General features: G+C 50.6%; 2 protein-coding genes across 6 annotated transcripts; one reads left to right on the top strand and one right to left on the bottom strand.

The window, feature by feature from the left end:
* Window positions 1-15: 15 nt before the first annotated feature.
* Window positions 16-13,156, bottom strand: BSCL2 (BSCL2 lipid droplet biogenesis associated, seipin). Of its 5 annotated transcripts, none has more exons than XM_068979179.1 (12): window positions 12,011-12,360; window positions 9,957-10,166; window positions 8,126-8,442; window positions 6,800-6,881; window positions 3,331-3,474; window positions 2,336-2,470; window positions 2,053-2,150; window positions 1,348-1,489; window positions 1,140-1,206; window positions 878-958; window positions 700-780; window positions 16-565 (listed from the first exon to the last, which is right to left on the bottom strand). In XM_068979179.1, the coding sequence occupies exons 2-12, from the start codon at window positions 10,044-10,046 to the stop codon at window positions 423-425; spliced, it is 1,380 nt and encodes a 459-aa protein (XP_068835280.1). In that variant the 5' UTR covers window positions 10,047-10,166; window positions 12,011-12,360; the 3' UTR covers window positions 16-422. The 5 variants fall into 5 exon arrangements, with proteins under 5 accessions (XP_068835280.1, XP_068835279.1, XP_068835276.1 ...); XM_068979178.1 differs by lacking the exon at window positions 12,011-12,360 and adding an exon at window positions 13,078-13,156 and having other exon boundaries at window positions 22-565; window positions 878-964; XM_068979175.1 differs by having other exon boundaries at window positions 22-565; window positions 878-964.
* Window positions 11,175-11,671, top strand: GNG3 (G protein subunit gamma 3). Its single transcript, XM_068978734.1, has 2 exons — window positions 11,175-11,273; window positions 11,543-11,671. Exons 1-2 carry the CDS (start codon window positions 11,175-11,177, stop codon window positions 11,669-11,671), a joined length of 228 nt encoding a protein of 75 aa, XP_068834835.1.
* Window positions 13,157-15,963: the final 2,807 nt, after the last annotated feature.

Genomic DNA, 15,963 nt, shown 5'->3' with positions numbered 1-15,963 from the left:
CATCCATGGCAGTCATTTCCTGTCTTCTGCCTCTCCACAGATTGAGAAAGGGAGGGGTGCGGAGGCCAGAATGATGTACTCCAGCTTTGCAGCCCCACCCTCTGCTATCCCCCTCCCCAGAGGGAGAGGACTGAGTGGGCAGGTTTTCACTCCCTGGACTTCCAGGCTGATGAATGGAAACAGCTGTGCCTAAAATAGTCCAGGGCCTGGAGGTCTTCTGCATCTGTGGCCCCTGACAAGCAAACCTCCTCCGGTCGGGGTGGGGAATGCCTGGGGAACACCAGGTTTTTAAATGACCCTGAATCCACTTCAGAGTCAGGGAGGCAGCTGGCACGAAAATAGTTTATTATTGGGGGAGCCCCAGAGAGAGAAAGGGAGCAGGTGGGAAAGGGCCAGAATGTGGGGACTCGGCCCTACTCGCTTCAGGAGCTGGAGCAGATGGGGCGCTGTCGGACAGAGCCCGCAGAGGGCTCCGAGCTGCCCACGGTCTCTGGGGCAGGGGCAGAGCCAGAGGCAGCCAGGTTGGCCTCCGTCAGCAGAGCTGCATCTTCCCAGGAGCCTGAACCTGGGCCAGGGGAGAGAAAACCAAATCCCAAAGGGGAAATTCCAGACCAGGGACCCCCGCCCCCACCCAGGGTGGCCTCCGCCCTGCCCACATGCTCCCCCCGCCACCCGTTCCCGCCGCACAGGGTCCCTCACCATCACTGGCCTCGGGCTCCAGCTCCTCCTCGCCACTCAGGGGCTGTTGATCTGTTTTCTCCTCCTCGGACAGCTGGCCTTCTGCAGCCCCAGGGGGGAAGGCAGAGGTCAGTCTGGAGGAGGCTGAAGGGGAGGACTGAGGAGTAGTCAGGAAGGGGGTCGGGCAGCTGCACCATACCTGTCCCAGGGGGATCCGCGTGGCTCTCACCGTCCTCTGTAACGGGTGACAGCTGGGGGGACTCCTCCTGGGCTTGGGGCCCTGGGCCTCCAAAGGGGGTAGAGAACAGGGCAGGACTAGGGTGGCTGTGCCTGGATGGCAGTGCCAACTTCACCCCATTCCGCCTTTCTCTTGACCTTCAGCTTAGCAGGCGAGCACCTAAAGCCTCATTCTGGATGGCGCAGGAGGCCCCCCTCACCCAGCCCCCAGCCATCACCTCTACCTGGCTGATGGGCAGAGATCTTTCGCTGGACTTCCTTGCGGGAACGTTTTCGGTTTCGGATGTTTACCTGTGGAGGGGAAACTCCTGAGCAGCAAGGACTGCCTTCCCTCACCAGAATGATTGGGCCCTTCTGCCCCAGCCCCGAACATGCCCCGGCCCACTCCCCAAAGAAGAACCATGAAGGGGAGAGGAAGGGGTCCTTTGAGACCTGCAAAGAGAGGCGCTGTCGGGGCCAGATGCCCCCCCACACCCACTGCATGTAGCTGAAGAGCACAATGACGCTGAGGAAGGTGAAGTTGCTGGCGACACCAACGAAGGCGCAGGTCATCGGGAAGTTGTACAGCAGGTACCTGAGGCAGGGAGTAGGCAGGAGGGGAATGGCAGCTACCAGGGAGTGCCAGCCTTCTCATTTCTCAGAAGTAATTTCTAGGGCAGTTCACCAGAGCTTGGCGAGAGCTGGTCTCCACCCTCTGCCTCCTGCGCACTGAGCCAGTGGTTCAAGAGAACGTTTCTCCACTCTGACTGCACATGGTCTCCCCCTGGGGTGCTTTCAGAAAGTCTCATGGCTGGGGACTTCCCTATCTAAGGTCCAATGGCTAATACTCCACTCCCAAAGCGGGGGGCCTGGGTTTGATCCCTGGTCAGGGAACGAGATCCCACTGAAAGCTGCCACAGCCAAGTAAATAAATATTTTTTAAAAAAGTCTGGCAGCCAGATATGACCGTAACAAATCCTAGTCTTGAGGGCGGGGCCCAGGCATCAGTAATTCTCTAAAAGTTCCCCAGGCTCCTGATATGTGATGTCTAGCCAGGGCTGAAAACCTGTAGCCCAGGTAAAATCTGTCACCTCTGCTTAGGACCCTCTTAAGGACAGCCCCAGGAGAGCTGCCCAGCCCACGTGGGCACTGCCTCACCTGAGCCCAGTGAAGTGGGCGTGGATGCGGAGGTAGGCTCCGTACATCTGGATGCGCTTGCTGTGGATCTCGATAACGGCTCCGGTGGTTGGCACATACTGTGGGCAGGAGGGCAGGGGCAGCAGCACATCAGGCCAGAACCCTGCTGCCACTCATGCCAGCCCAGTCTGAGGCCCACTGCCAGCCTCCACCGCAGTCCCTCCTGCCCAAGCCCGGGAGCTCCTCGGGGAAGATTCTGGGCTTGTGGGGAGGGCTGTCTCCTGTCCTCCTCTCCTCTCCTTACCGAGTTCTCTCTGTATTCTGGATATAGCTCCACCTCCAAGAGCTGCTTCTGCTCCGCAAAGCCAAACAGCAGGAGGCTCGAGAAGACCAGTGTGTCGAGCATCTGGAGCAGGCTTGAGCGGTAATGCAGCATCACCTGCCAGGGCCAGGGAAGGGAGGCTGGGGACGGGCGCTCACCCTCAAAACCACTCCTGAACAGGGCGAAGAGGCTGGGCACGGGTGCCTACCCTCAAAGCCACCCCTGAGCAGGGCGTGAAGGCGGCTTCTTCCTTAGGTCTCCTAGTCCTTCTCACTTCCTACCACGCCCCAAGTCTCGATCCCATCATTGCAAAAGGTTGAAGACATCCCTGCCCTGCCCTTCCCAACCACGTCTCTATTCCAATACAAGTCTCCTCTTCTAAGAAAGCCTCCCAGGTGAAGCCCCACCCCATCTGCCGTCTACCTTTCCCCAGAACGGTGCTATAATCTAGACCAGTGTACCATCTGTTCTAGTACACTGGAACTAGTACACGTGCCAGTGTACCATCTGAGGCTTTCTTCTCCCAAGTGGACATTCAGGAATTTGCTTTATGAGACAGTTCTGTTGACAATTAAGAACGGAGTCCAGCATTTATTAAACACCCACTATTTCCTCATGGAATCCAAACCAGTCTCGCTATGAGGGAGTTACTACTACTATATTTGCTTCAAGGGGTTAAGTAAGTTGGCCCTCTGCTAGTATGTTTCTGAGTGAGGACTTGAAGCCTGGTCTGTTTGGCTCCAAAAAAGCCCATTTTCAGGGCGGCTCCACTCATGTGCTCATCGGATGTCTGGCAGCGCGGGGGCGGGGGCGGGGTGGGCAGGAAGGGTCATTTATCTGGTTTGGTGAACTGACACCTCTTGCAATGCTGTGTCTGTGTCTCAGACCTCAGAATGTTTTCTCCTGAAGCCCCACCCAGATACTCTGACATCTGTTATCATTCTCCACAACCTCCTAGACAGGCCACAAACACTCACGGAGCGTGAAGAGGTGGAGATGATTCGGCCGCCTCTGGTGTAGCACGAGATGGTGACCAAGAACATGCCCAAATCTTGATTCACAGGAGACTCTGGCAGCTCAAGCTCTAAAGTAACGCGGTAAGGCTGTCCATACATCAGTACCTGCCCAAGGTGGATGGCATCTCTTTCAAAAAAATTTTTAATTGCACTGTCCCTGTCCCACCTCCCGGCTACCCTTCCAAATACAATTTCCTCCGCTATCCAAACAGGCCTCTCAAATCTCCTTCTTCCCAAGAACCTGCTGCCCCCTTCTGGTAGCTGGATCCCTCCCACTTCTGAGATGTTCAGTATCTACGCTCCTGAATCATTCTGTTTGAGAAAAGTTGTGTCATATTTCTTTTCCAAAAGTGAACCGTCATGTTGCCAACTGGACCATCTGTGACTCAGGCCTCTTTGTCCCCGTGAGGCCATCCCCTCGGGCCCAGCCTGCCTTCACTTACATTACTAATTAGCAGAGTGCCGGAAGCACTCACCATTTCCCTAGCCAGCTCTCCCACAGTAACTCTGTCCTTCTGGGTCCCTTACCTTAGTTCTGTTGGTAGAACCCTGAGACTCACAGTGGGAAGGCATCTTCACTGGGATTAACCTCAAAAGATTAAAGATTTGCCACCAAACATACCCTAGTTATTCCTGACCATTCCTATACTCCTCTAATCCTATATTCGACTATGCTTATCCTGTGCATGATCCCCTCAGGGTGATCCACAAGGATTACAGGGGTGATGGTAAAGCTTTTGGTTTTAACCAGAGGGAATGGATTTTTAAAAAATTTTTGAAAAAAAGAGTGCCCTAACGCTGATAGTGAGGGCTTCCCTGGTAGATCAAATTGCCAACCAAGGTTCGATCCCTGGGCTGGGAAGATCCCCTGGAGAAGGGCATGGCAACCCACTCCAGTATTTGTGCCTGAAGAATCTCATGGACAGAGGAACCTGGTGGGCTACAGTCTACAGGGTTCCACAGGGCTGGACACGACTGAAGTAACTTAGCATGAATGCACACAACCCTAATAGTGAACCATCTTGACTTATTGCTGTGAAGGTACTTTGAGCATTTTATCCCTAGAGTAACAGGTGAAAATCCACTGATCAAAATCTTTCTTTATATACACTTTTATTTTCAGTCTGAATTATTATTATTTACCTTTTTGTTGTTGTTCGTTTCTTTGACCACACTGTGAAGCATATGGGATCTTAGTTCCCTGACCAGGGATTGAACCTGCACCCCTTGCATTGGAAGTGCGGAGTCTTAACCCCTAAACCACCAGGGAAGTCCCTTCAGTCTGAACTGTTTTGAAAAAAATGGATTCCATGAGAGTCCTATCCCCATGTAGAGGCCAGGTGAATCTAAGCTAGTTGCTTCACTGAATTATTTGAAACATTGAAACAGGTAGTTCTCTGGGTGAACAGGAAGGACATGGGGAGTGACTGCTAGGTAGTGGGTATGAGTTTTTTTTCTGGGGTGATGAAAATGTTCTCAAATTGATTATGGTGATGGTTGCTCAGCTCTGAATATATTAAAAACAACTGAACTGTACATTTTGAATGGGTGACTTGTATACTATTCGAATTATATAGCAATAAAGATTTTTATTTATTTATTTAGAGTTGGCATCACCAAATCAATGGACATGAGTCTGAATAAACTCCAGGAGTTGGTGATGGACAGGGAGGCCTGGCGTGTAGCAGTCCTTGGGGTTGCAAAGAGTTGGACACGACTGAGCAACTGAACTGAACTGATACATATATATTTTTTTCTTTTTAAGCCAGTAATTATGTCATCTCCTCCAAGGGGATCCAAAAATCACTAATACCAGAGTCTTGTGAAGGACTCCTGCCTTTATTCACATTTGTCTGCCTGACAGAGAACTCTCCTCCATTCCCACTTTGAGCCTCACCATCACCATAGTCTCCAGAAGACCTAATTCTTCACAAATTCTTCTGAAATGCAGGAACTGCATCTTTGCTACTTAATGCAGAGATTTCCATCAATCCTGTGAGCTCTTTGAAGCAGGACATCTACTTCTAAACAAGCTGTTACCCACAAAATAGACCCATTATTTCACTCACTCATTCAAAAATGTTCACCAGAATTCAATGAAATGATCAACCTGCTTTACTTATTGGGTAACTTGGGCCTCACCCTTCATCCTTCCATTCCTTGCTCACCCAGCAGCCTGGTACCTGATGGTTTTAGGCTCCCTGTGTCACCAACCATTATGATCTACAACAGGAAGCCACACAACAGCATGCCCCATCCCAGGTGTGGGTGTACCGTGGCCTTGTTTCTACTCCCCTCTCAATATATTCCACTTGTTATTATTGAGCCACAAAAACACACTGAACCAATGTTTTCACAGAATATTCTATAGTACTCTCCACATTACTTTCCTGAGTAGCAGAACTGGATAACCCTCTGTCTCCCCGTGCCCAACACTCCACTCCACCACTTTCTTTTTTGACCATGCTGTGCAACTTGCAGGATCTTAGTTCCTGAACCAGAATTGAACCAGGACCGTCGGCAGTGAAAGTGCAGAGTCCTAACCACTGGACTGCCAGGAAACTCTCCGCTTCACCACTTTGAAATCTCCATTTGGGATCCACTCATCCCACCTGCTAAGCTTCCTGGATAGTGGTACTCTGGTAGTCCACTGGAATATGTCACAAGCTACACAGTCTTCTGGGTTTTTTGTATTGTCAACCCCAAGGGGTCCAAAACTCTATAGCTTACATTCCTCCCTTCAGAATGACCATTTATTTCTCTCCTCCATATTTTCTATCTTCAGGTCAGTATCCTCCCCAAGTACAATTTTTGAAAAATCATTTTCAAATGATTTTTAAACTTTTAGTCTGACCACTGATTATTTTTCATTTTGCTGCTGACAAGTCAAAAACCTCTGGTGATCAGAAACACTGTTGATCCTCCAAGGTCCTTCTGAAGTGTTCTGGGATCCTACCCTTTTGCAGAGCTTCCACCAACTTGCCTAATAAAGAAGGATGCATTCCCACTTGGCATTTCCCAGGGCTTTCAGGTTTATTGAAGATATACTGGCATTTGGCCAGTCCTTTGGCACAGTACCCTTTGTAATGGAAGGTTACGTGTATCTCTCAGTAGTGTCATAATTAATAACACACTTTCAAAACTCTTGGGTGGATTCCATCCTAGTTCAGTGACAGAACTGGTTTCTTTAAGTTCATTTAGATCTAAAACATCCCTTATCCAGCAGATATGGCCTGGCTGAAACAATTTAAGGAGGAAAGAATAACCCATCCAATTCATTCGGACTTCAATTTTTCTTTAACCTCCCTTTCCTTGAAAGCTTTCCGTTCCATCTCTGTTACTCAGTCCCTGGTACCTAGGTCTTTCCCAAGTGTTCTTGTTTCAAGTCATCAAAGCGCTAATGAAACCTCTGTTCAGCTCCCATACTCACCCGATCACGTCCACCCTTAGCCAGTGTGACATTGGCAACAGGGAAGGAGCAGAGTAAGGAGGTGGAGGATTCGCAGTCCGTCCTAAATGAGAATAAGGATGATATTCTGCTAAGTTATAGTCTGTCTTACTTATCCACACAGCTCCTGGGCCCCTGGGACTCCCTTTCCTGTCCCCCATCCTTTCTTCCAGAACAGGCATTCCTTCTGTTATAGAGAGATGGAGAAGAAGTACAGCCAGGAGATTCAAGACACTAGAATGAGTCTTTTAAATTCTCTTCCTGCTACCTGTGTTTATTTCTTCTCATGAAGGTAGACATTCTTAAATGGGAACCTATGGACACTTAGTTGAATAGTTTCAGACTTAAGTGTTTCCAAAGACTTACTTGGGAAGCTAATAAAAATGCAGATTCCTAAAAAAAATAAAACAGATTCCTGGGTACCACCCCTCTAGATTCTGATTCCAGAGTTCTGATCTGGGCCCTAGTTCAAGAAAACTCCTCCAAAGGGACCCACAGATGATCTTTACTCTTAAACCCTTTACTCACAAATCTTTCCAATCGTAGGCAAAATTGTACATGGGCATGTATCAATAAGTAGGTTCTTATGACAGGAAGGGCCATAGCTTTCATGAGATCCATGCCTCCTAAAAATTTAAGCAGCTGTGCCTTAGAAATTATGGCTCATGACTAGGGATTCAGGACATGGAAAAGAAAAAAAAAAAAACTTTGGACCATTGATAACAGCACCTCTTGATTGGTCCTGTAGTCATTTTTAAAAGAAGGGGAGAGAATTTGGCAGGATCTATAAAATGGGAAGGAACTGAGGACTCAGACAAGTAGGACTCTGGGAGTTTATGAACCCAGACACCTTGTTTTCATAAGCTCTATTGCAGCAGACAATCAGGAGTGGGAAGAAGTAATGTGAAAGGCAAATACCGCTTTCCTAATATCTTCTCTACTGAAGGCCAGATTAGTTCTGAGATGACTTGAGAGGTTGGGTTAGCTCAAAAGTCTACAGTAGCCCTGAGAGAGGTCTGATCCAGCCTAAATTGAACTGACCCTCAAAATGACAGTCTAGGAGAGGGCTTTTTTTGTTTTTTTTTTGTTTGTTTTTAAAACCAGATTTCAGTTAACCAGAGACAGGATTAAAACCCTAGAGCCCTACCAGCCCAGACCTGCCCCAACCTCTGGCTATAAATCAATGTAAGGGCACTAGGCTCAAGTGTCCTCCTCTGTGAGTAAGAGGGTTTTCCTCAGAAAGTGCGAACGGTGTTTGCAGCAATTCTCTCGCGGGATTCCTCTACTTTGACAGAAGACCCTTCTCACCTGTAGTGGAAATGCACGGGGCTGAGGTGGCTGACTGTCGGCATATAGGAATAGTAGAAGGAGCCATAGAGGAAGACAGACACCCAGAGCAGGAGGAGGATGGTACAGAAGAACACTCCAAACTGCAGTAGCAGCTTGCGGGCACGGCCCACCACGACGTGGCCCATCTCCTGGGCCCACAGTAGGGCAGGTACTGGTGGGTCATTGACCATGACGGGGAGTGCAGGGGGTCTGGCCCCGGGTTCAGCCTTTGGGTTCCTAGGTGCTTTGCCACCTGGACGCCACTCCTGGCCATGGGACGAAGCAGCTGGTGGTTCCTGGAAAAAGACCGAGAAGGGGAAAGAATGGCTTGTTTCACGGGGGAGGTGAGGACAAAAAGGACACGCTGACCAGAAAGGCTTTGAGGAACCAGAGACAGCAAGACATAGCAAAGCCTTTGTTTCATATGGCTTTTCTCCAACTGATTGTGTTTCTCAGCCAATTATCTCTTCCCTTCCTCCACTGAGCTTTCTCACCACCCCCCTGCGCTAGAGTTCTTCAGCTGAACCCATCCTCGGGTTACCTGATTCTGGGACAGGCCACTTTGATGGTCACATACAGAGGATGAACGCCTTAAAATTCTTCTAAGGCGAACTTATACACACGAGTCCACACTGCGAGGTGGCTGCACGGAGAGTTCGCGACTTGCCTAAGGTCGCACAGCTGGACTCAAACCCAGCAACCTCACCGCAGCCACTATTGCTTCCCAAGTTGCTTCTCTCCTTCTGGAGCTGCGCTCGCTCCCAGACAAGACCGCGCCCCACGCCGGGCAGGGTGTCCTGCGGCCAACTGCCGCTCCCCGCCAGACCCCTCCGGTTCGGTGACGGGCGCGGCGCCCGGAGCCCTCACGCAACCGCACCACCATAGAAACCATCCAGCCGGCAGCGGCAGCTCCGCAGACTCACCAGCCGCGCGCGCTGCCAGGGCAACGGCGCGAAGGCTCTTCCGCCTCCCAGGGAAGTCCCGCCCCCTTCCGCCGACTGCCTCTGTAGCGCAGGGGAGCGGGGTTCGTCCGGGGCGGGGCCCAGCGCAGGGGGCGGGGCCTTCTAGGAGGCCAGTTTCCCACCTCCAAGCGCCGGGCTCGCTCGTTCCCCGGGGTCCGTTACCCCCTTCTCTTTTGGTAACCAAAACCAAAGCGGATAGGCATCTCCTTCTAGGCTCCAAGATATGCTCCACGAAATGCTATGAGTCAGCAGCATCCCTCTCAGCCAGCCCCTCGAGGCCGCAATCGCGGCACTCCGCCTACACCTTCATTATCAGTCATTTAACCCCAAAAAGAGGGAGAGGCGGGCGTCCAACGGGCGCTGATTTTTATTGCGCACATCTCCTTGGACCCGTGGGCTTCCAAAGCAAAGAGCATTCACCCCGGGAACGTTGCAATCTGCAGGTACCTGGGAATTTTGCGTGATGCGCCGGCGAGCTGGCTGGCCCCTATTCACAAGAGTGGTAGCATTTCAGGCCCGTGACTTGTCTCCAGATTTAAAGACGTGTCATAGACCTCCTCTGACCCTAATCAGACTTTTTCTCTGAGTTCCCACAGCGCATTATCTAGACTAGGTCTTAGCGGGAGGCACTTTTATTTTGTACGTGTCTATTCACCCCAAACAAGATCCCTCAGAGGGTAGGGTCAGTGTTGCGCACATCTTTGCACTCCCCACAGCACCACGCACAACGCTGCAGATGTAAAAGGCAATCTCAGACCAACACACACACACACACAAACAAACACACACACACACACGCACCCAGTAAGCCCATCTATTTCCAGAAACACCCACCGACTCTCCCCTACCTCTTCTTTGTCGGATTCTTTGATCTGGTCTCTGCATGCCTCTTTTTCCCCAGCTTCTCCTTCTCTTTGGTCTGCCGTTTCTTCAGACATCTTTCTGATGGACCTTGCTGCCCTTGGATTTTCCACTTGTAGCTAGAACGTTAAGTGGTGATCTAGAAGCTGAAACCTGTAGCTCATCACATTTTCCTGGATATGGGGAATGGAGGGTCCCTGGAAGAGACACGAAGATTCAGGAGCTAAATGCTGTGTCAGAGTAGAGGGAGGAGGGATAGAGGGGGCGACTGCCCAGCTGATGTCAGAATTTCAAATGAGCAGGGTCTCACGCAGTGTGTACTGACTTCACTGCAGGGGCTGTCACAGGTCCAGACCACCCCATTTGAGGGGGGTGTCTGCCTGGGACTCAGCTACTTCCAGCTCCTTTGGGGAGGGCTCTAGCCCAGACTCTGGATGCCTGCAATGGGGAAGGACAGGCAGTGAGACATTAACAGTGGGGGTGTGCACAGGGGCTGCAGGCAGCAGCCAGGCTCCCCCACTGGCCAGACAGTTGGTATATGCCAGGATCTGAGCTGCTCCTTCTAGCATCCTTCATCCTTCAGGTATCAGCCAGTGCTGGAGCTGCAGAAACAGGGACCAGCCCTCCACTGGCCTCTGACCTGACCCTCTCCAGTGGCCTTCTCTGTATTAGCAGCTTCTGCTGCTGCGTCAGATACTCTCAGCTGCAACTCCCTGCAAGGTGGGGCACCCATCTCAGGCAGAAGGCTTTGGTGCACCCCACTGATCAGATTCCCCAGGACTGTCGCTGCCAGTGGCCTCAGGTGAGTAGGGAGCATCCTGTTTTTCTCTCTTTGGGGCTCAAGGGGGCAGGTGGGGGTTATGTGCCCTCCTCATTAGGGCGGGGCTCTTTCTAGTTGTGGTTTTCAGAACTGGGAATACAGATAGCTTGAGGGCTGTAAAGCCTTCAAGTCATTCATATGTTTAATGATCTGAAGCCGAGGCCTTGTAGGAGTTTGGGAGCATCTCATTCCACTTCTCCATTTCCTTAGCTGAGGAACTGGGAGATGGGAAAGGCCAGGGAGGTTGGGGATAAGAGGGGAGTAAAATATTAGGGCATAGGACCCAGCCTTGCAATGATTGATGAGGCGTAATGGGGGAAGGGGGCCTTCAGCTGAGATTGTGCAGGGCCCCCTAGCACGCTCTGAGCTGTCTCTTTCCTCCAGGATGAAAGGGGAGACCCCTGTGAACAGCACTATGAGTATTGGGCAAGCCCGCAAGATGGTGGAACAGCTTAAGATTGAAGCCAGCTTGTGCCGGATAAAGGTGGGTGGGGCCCTGGATCCCATTAGTTGGCAGGCTGTACCTAGGTGCCCAAACCTTAGGCTAAGAGAGGCTTTCTTTCACTGACTCCTTGAGATCATGGAAGGAGTCTTGGTGTCTGTAAGGAAAGCTGGCTCCAGGTCTCTGTGGGTGATGAGGGAAGACTGTCTTAAGGAGTCCTAAAGATGGCAAAAGATAATCTATTTGGGGAAAGAGGCTGCAGCCCCCTTCGAGATTTCTGGCTAACAATTCCCCTCCTGGCTGTGCCCCAGGTGTCCAAGGCAGCAGCAGACCTGATGACTTATTGTGATGCCCACGCCTGTGAGGATCCCCTCATCACCCCTGTGCCCACTTCGGAGAACCCTTTCCGGGAGAAGAAATTCTTCTGTGCTCTCCTCTGAGCTGCCCTGTTCCTCTTCACAACTCTTCACCTTTCCCTCTCCCGGGCCCTTCCTTATTTATGTCAGTAACTGTCGTGAGCCCCCGAGGATCCCTGCATCCCACCCCTAGCCCTTGCCCAACCCTGTGAGGTTATCTGAAGCCCAGGCCCTCCCTCACCTGTCTGCTGACTCCATTTCCTCGCCCACTGTGGCGGACCCAAAGCACCCTGTGACTCGGGGCACCCGTAGCTCCACCCACAGAAGGGCTGGCAGACTCTGTCAGCGTCCCGCCGGCTTCCCTCTGTGACCTGCTCAGACAATGGAGAGAGGGATGGGCTGGGTGCTTGCTCTCAGTCTCACCTTGGAGCTATTGGGATGCTAAAGCCTTGTGAAGAATAAAGTCATCCAGAGTCTCAGAGGACAGCTCCTGTGTTACCGTCCTTGGCGGGAGAGGCTCATCAGTCAATAGATTTGGTGGTGGGTAGGTAGAAAAGCTTGCCATAACCAGGGAACAAGGCCAGTCAAAGCGCGTTAGACATTCTCTAGGATCAGAGATCCGTCGGGTTAGAGGGGATGGAGAGCAAAAGAAAGGGTCTCAAGTGGAAGAATTGTTACAAACAGGCACTCAGAGGCTACAGAGAGCACGCCTACACGTACACAAGAACGCAATGAAGACAAATGAAAAAGAAAACAGACCGAACCGGGTGAACTTAGGAAGGGATTCCCGAGGGAAGTCGAAGACAGGAGGGACCCAGCAGAGGGGAGGAGCTCGGTTCCAGTTCCTGAGGAGGGGCCGGCTTTACTTCTAAGATGGCCGCGCCCACAGCAGGCCCCCTCCAAGATGGCCGCCGCCATGGGGCCCGCGCCAATACGGCGGCCGCACGTCACAGCGTTTCACCGGACGGGGCTTCTCCGCTGGGCCCATACTTAAAATGGCGGCCCCAGGCACCCAGCAGTCTCAATATGGTCCCTTCCGTGCTCATCTGTCTCAAAATGGCTGCCCAGGTCCTCGCCAACTCGATGCCCACTTCTCCCCAATTCGGAGGCTGGACGCCGACGTCCACCCGATCCAGGTGAAGACACACGGGGGGCTATAACCAAGGATCTTGGGACAAGGGAACCCCAGCAAGCACGCCGATATAGTAGGCGCCGGTCGCGTGGGTCTTATGAGAATCTAGGTCCCTACAGCTTGCCTAGTGGGAAGCTGCTTCGGAGCGGAAACACAAGTGTGATGACAATTGCCGCACCGTTCGGCTTGTGGGTGGTGTTCCTTGGTTGGCTCTCGTTCTCCCTAGGAGTTGGATAAGCCCTAAGTTGTTCAGTTTTGGCTTCCTGGTAGAACTGGGGCTTGCTATTCTCCCACTTCCCATTCAGGCTCATTCTGTCACATCCGCTAGGATTAATGTCCCCGCCCCTGGTTCACTTACCACCCCTCGTAGTGGTCCAGCCAGCAAGCTGCCCGGTCAGAGGCTTGTCTCACGAGCGCCTCCTGGGCTCAGCCTTGGCAGAGGCTTATAAAGCCCCAGAATACTTTTTCTAGCAGCCTTTTCCTTCCAAGGGAAGGAAAGACAGACGGAAGTGGGACCAAGGCCAAGGCAGAGTAGGTAGTAGTCTCAGGATGTCTGCTCCTCATGGATTAAGATTCCCCACCCCCCATTCAGGAATACATCGTTTCCCGGGGGAAGCCTAGATCAGCTCATGCTGTGTCCTGGGATACACTTAGGGGTAGGAGCTGCTTTGCAGTAGGCGTGGGTGACCTTTATTAGAGAAAGCATATCACCCCCAGCTTCCTCACACTTTCACACAGAAAGACAAGCACGGGGAGAATAGAGAGGAAACCAAGGGAATAACTTAGATTCCTGTGGATGTCTCCACAGGCTACAGGGGTACCTGGTGAACTGAGGGAGCTGCTGCTGAATTCCTGAGCCCTAATAGGCGCTGGAGATATTTAATTCCCTCATCCTAGAGAGGAAGAAACGAGAAAGTAACCTGGTCTCCCTCCTGAAGTGGGGACCTACCCGGAGGAAACTGTTTAGTTCTTGTGCTGTGCTTAGTCGCTCAATCGTGTCTGACTCTTTGTGACTCCATGGACTGCAGCCCTCCAGGCTCCTCTATCCATGGAGATTCTCCAGGCAAGAACATTGAAGTGGGTTGCCATGCCCTCTTCCAGGCGATCTCCGTAACCCAGGGATAGAACCCAGGTCTGCCGCACTGCAGGCGGATTCTTTATCTGAGCCACCAGGGAATCCTGCTTAGTTCTTAGTGCCTGTTGGAAACTCCTCGAAGGATCAAGTTTTTTTAAATCTCTTCGTGTCAGTGTCTGGCATATAGCAAGCATTTAAATTGTACTATACATGCTTAAATGGCAAGCAGGGCATGAAACAAATTTTCTCTTTTCCTGTTATCACAGTGTTGGGCAAATTCCGGAAGAGTAAGTGAAAATTTCCACATCTGTTCAGACTTCATAAAGTCAGGAGTACTCAAAAAATGTAATCTTGATGTTTGTTATCTTTTTTTAAAAAAAAGCAGCCTCTGCTCAGTTCTACATACTGAATTTTCATACTCATCAGATTAGATGTGAATGTCTGCAGCCCTAGTTAGGGAAAAGGTGGGGGTGGGGGTGATTAGAGGTTACTAGAGACAAGGCATAAGCTATAAATAACCACTTAAAATGAGTAGCTATAACAGAGTTACTTTAAGCATCCTAGAGAATGGGCAGACACTGAGATCAAGGATAGGCTTTGGGCTTGAAGCTATAAGCCTCTAGGGTGAGAATCTGTGTCATGTCCAAAGGGAGGCATTACAGCAGTTTATATCATCACTTCAAAACCCTACATGTCATAAGCCTGTGGTATCCCAGCCTTAGTAAGTCCCTGACCATTTATTAGAATTACAATCAAGGTCAGTTCCATGCTAGTGACACAAATGCTTTTGTCAGTCAGTTACCTCTCATTCTACAAATTCACTAGGAAAGACTCTCCATCAAACATCTTCTGCTGAATAAGGCTCTTCCTTTTAAGTGGTGATTTGTTTAGTCGCTGTCATGTCTGTCTCTTTTCGACTCTGGATTGTAGCTCACCAGGCTCCTCTGCCCATGGGATTTCCCAGGCAAGAATACTAGAGTGGGTTGCCATTTCCTTCTCCAGGAGACCTTCCGGACCCAGGGACTGAACCCGTGCTTCCTGCACTGGCAGGCAGATTCTTCACCACTAAGCCACCAAGGCTTCCCTAAGTGGTAATTACTCATAAATAAACTTATGTGGCCCCTAAATGGACAACCCTACATTTAATCTCACGCATTCAACTGGTTTCAGTATACGCCAAATACACAGACGTCATGAGTTATAACTTATTTTCTTCTACTCCAATTGTTCAAACTCTTAGTAAAAGCAAGCACTTAAGTAAGCCAACAAACTCTGAGTGAAGGTGTGGCTGGTTCCCCAGTGAAAGCATGGTAGGACGGGAAGGGAGAAATTGCTCTGAAAGAGGACAGCCACCCTTAGATGGAACCCAGTACAGCTTAAGGAGCAGCATCAGACATAAGAAAGCCCCCAATGACACACTCTACCCAGTCAGTGCAGCCACAGAAGAGGTGAATTCAATCCAAATGGTTATTTATTCTAAAACTGGTAGCTACCGTGCCTACATTTTTGCCAGAATGTTGTAATGAGAACAGGGGAGGAGAAAGTTACAGATGTAAACAATGACACAGTTACATTTTTTTAAAACGGTAAAACCCTTTTTTTTACTGGCCACTTCCAAGAATGCTTTACAGGTTGTGCAAAAACATTTACAGGCTCCATGTGGTGGTTGTTTTTCTCACAAGCTTTTCCACCTACAACAACTACAACAGACGTCTGAAAAAACACTAAACAAGTCTTCTAAGGAAAACAAGGCTAGGGATCCCTCCCGTTAATCCACATTTCCCCCCTTAACATTTTTTTTTTTCCTCATAATAAAAAGACAGACACAAACAAAACCCAGACATCTACTGTTGTTGCGAGTGATCTCTTGGACTAAACCGACAAGGACGTGGCAGTTTCACTCTCCACCCACCCAGAAAGAGCTTTTTATGAAAACATGACTTTCCAGTGTCAAAAGTGAACAGCGAGTACCCCCCGCCCCCCAAAAAAAACCCAAAGCGGCTTAAATTCTGTCCTTCCCCCTCCCTGCCCTGAGGGCCTAGCATCCCCAAACCGTGCTGTAGATTATAAAAAGATGCTATTTGGTGCAGGACTAAACATTTGAATAGGGCTGGCAGTTTCTGCCACAGAGTCACTTTTCTGTTATAATCTTGCCCTAAGGGGAGTCTC

The sequence above is a fragment of the Capricornis sumatraensis genome, chromosome 8 (assembly GCF_032405125.1).
Source record: "Capricornis sumatraensis isolate serow.1 chromosome 8, serow.2, whole genome shotgun sequence".
In the NCBI taxonomy this organism is placed as follows: Eukaryota; Metazoa; Chordata; class Mammalia; order Artiodactyla; family Bovidae; genus Capricornis; species Capricornis sumatraensis.
Note: the sequence above shows the minus strand (reverse complement) of the source record. Positions and strands in the feature narration are given on the sequence as shown.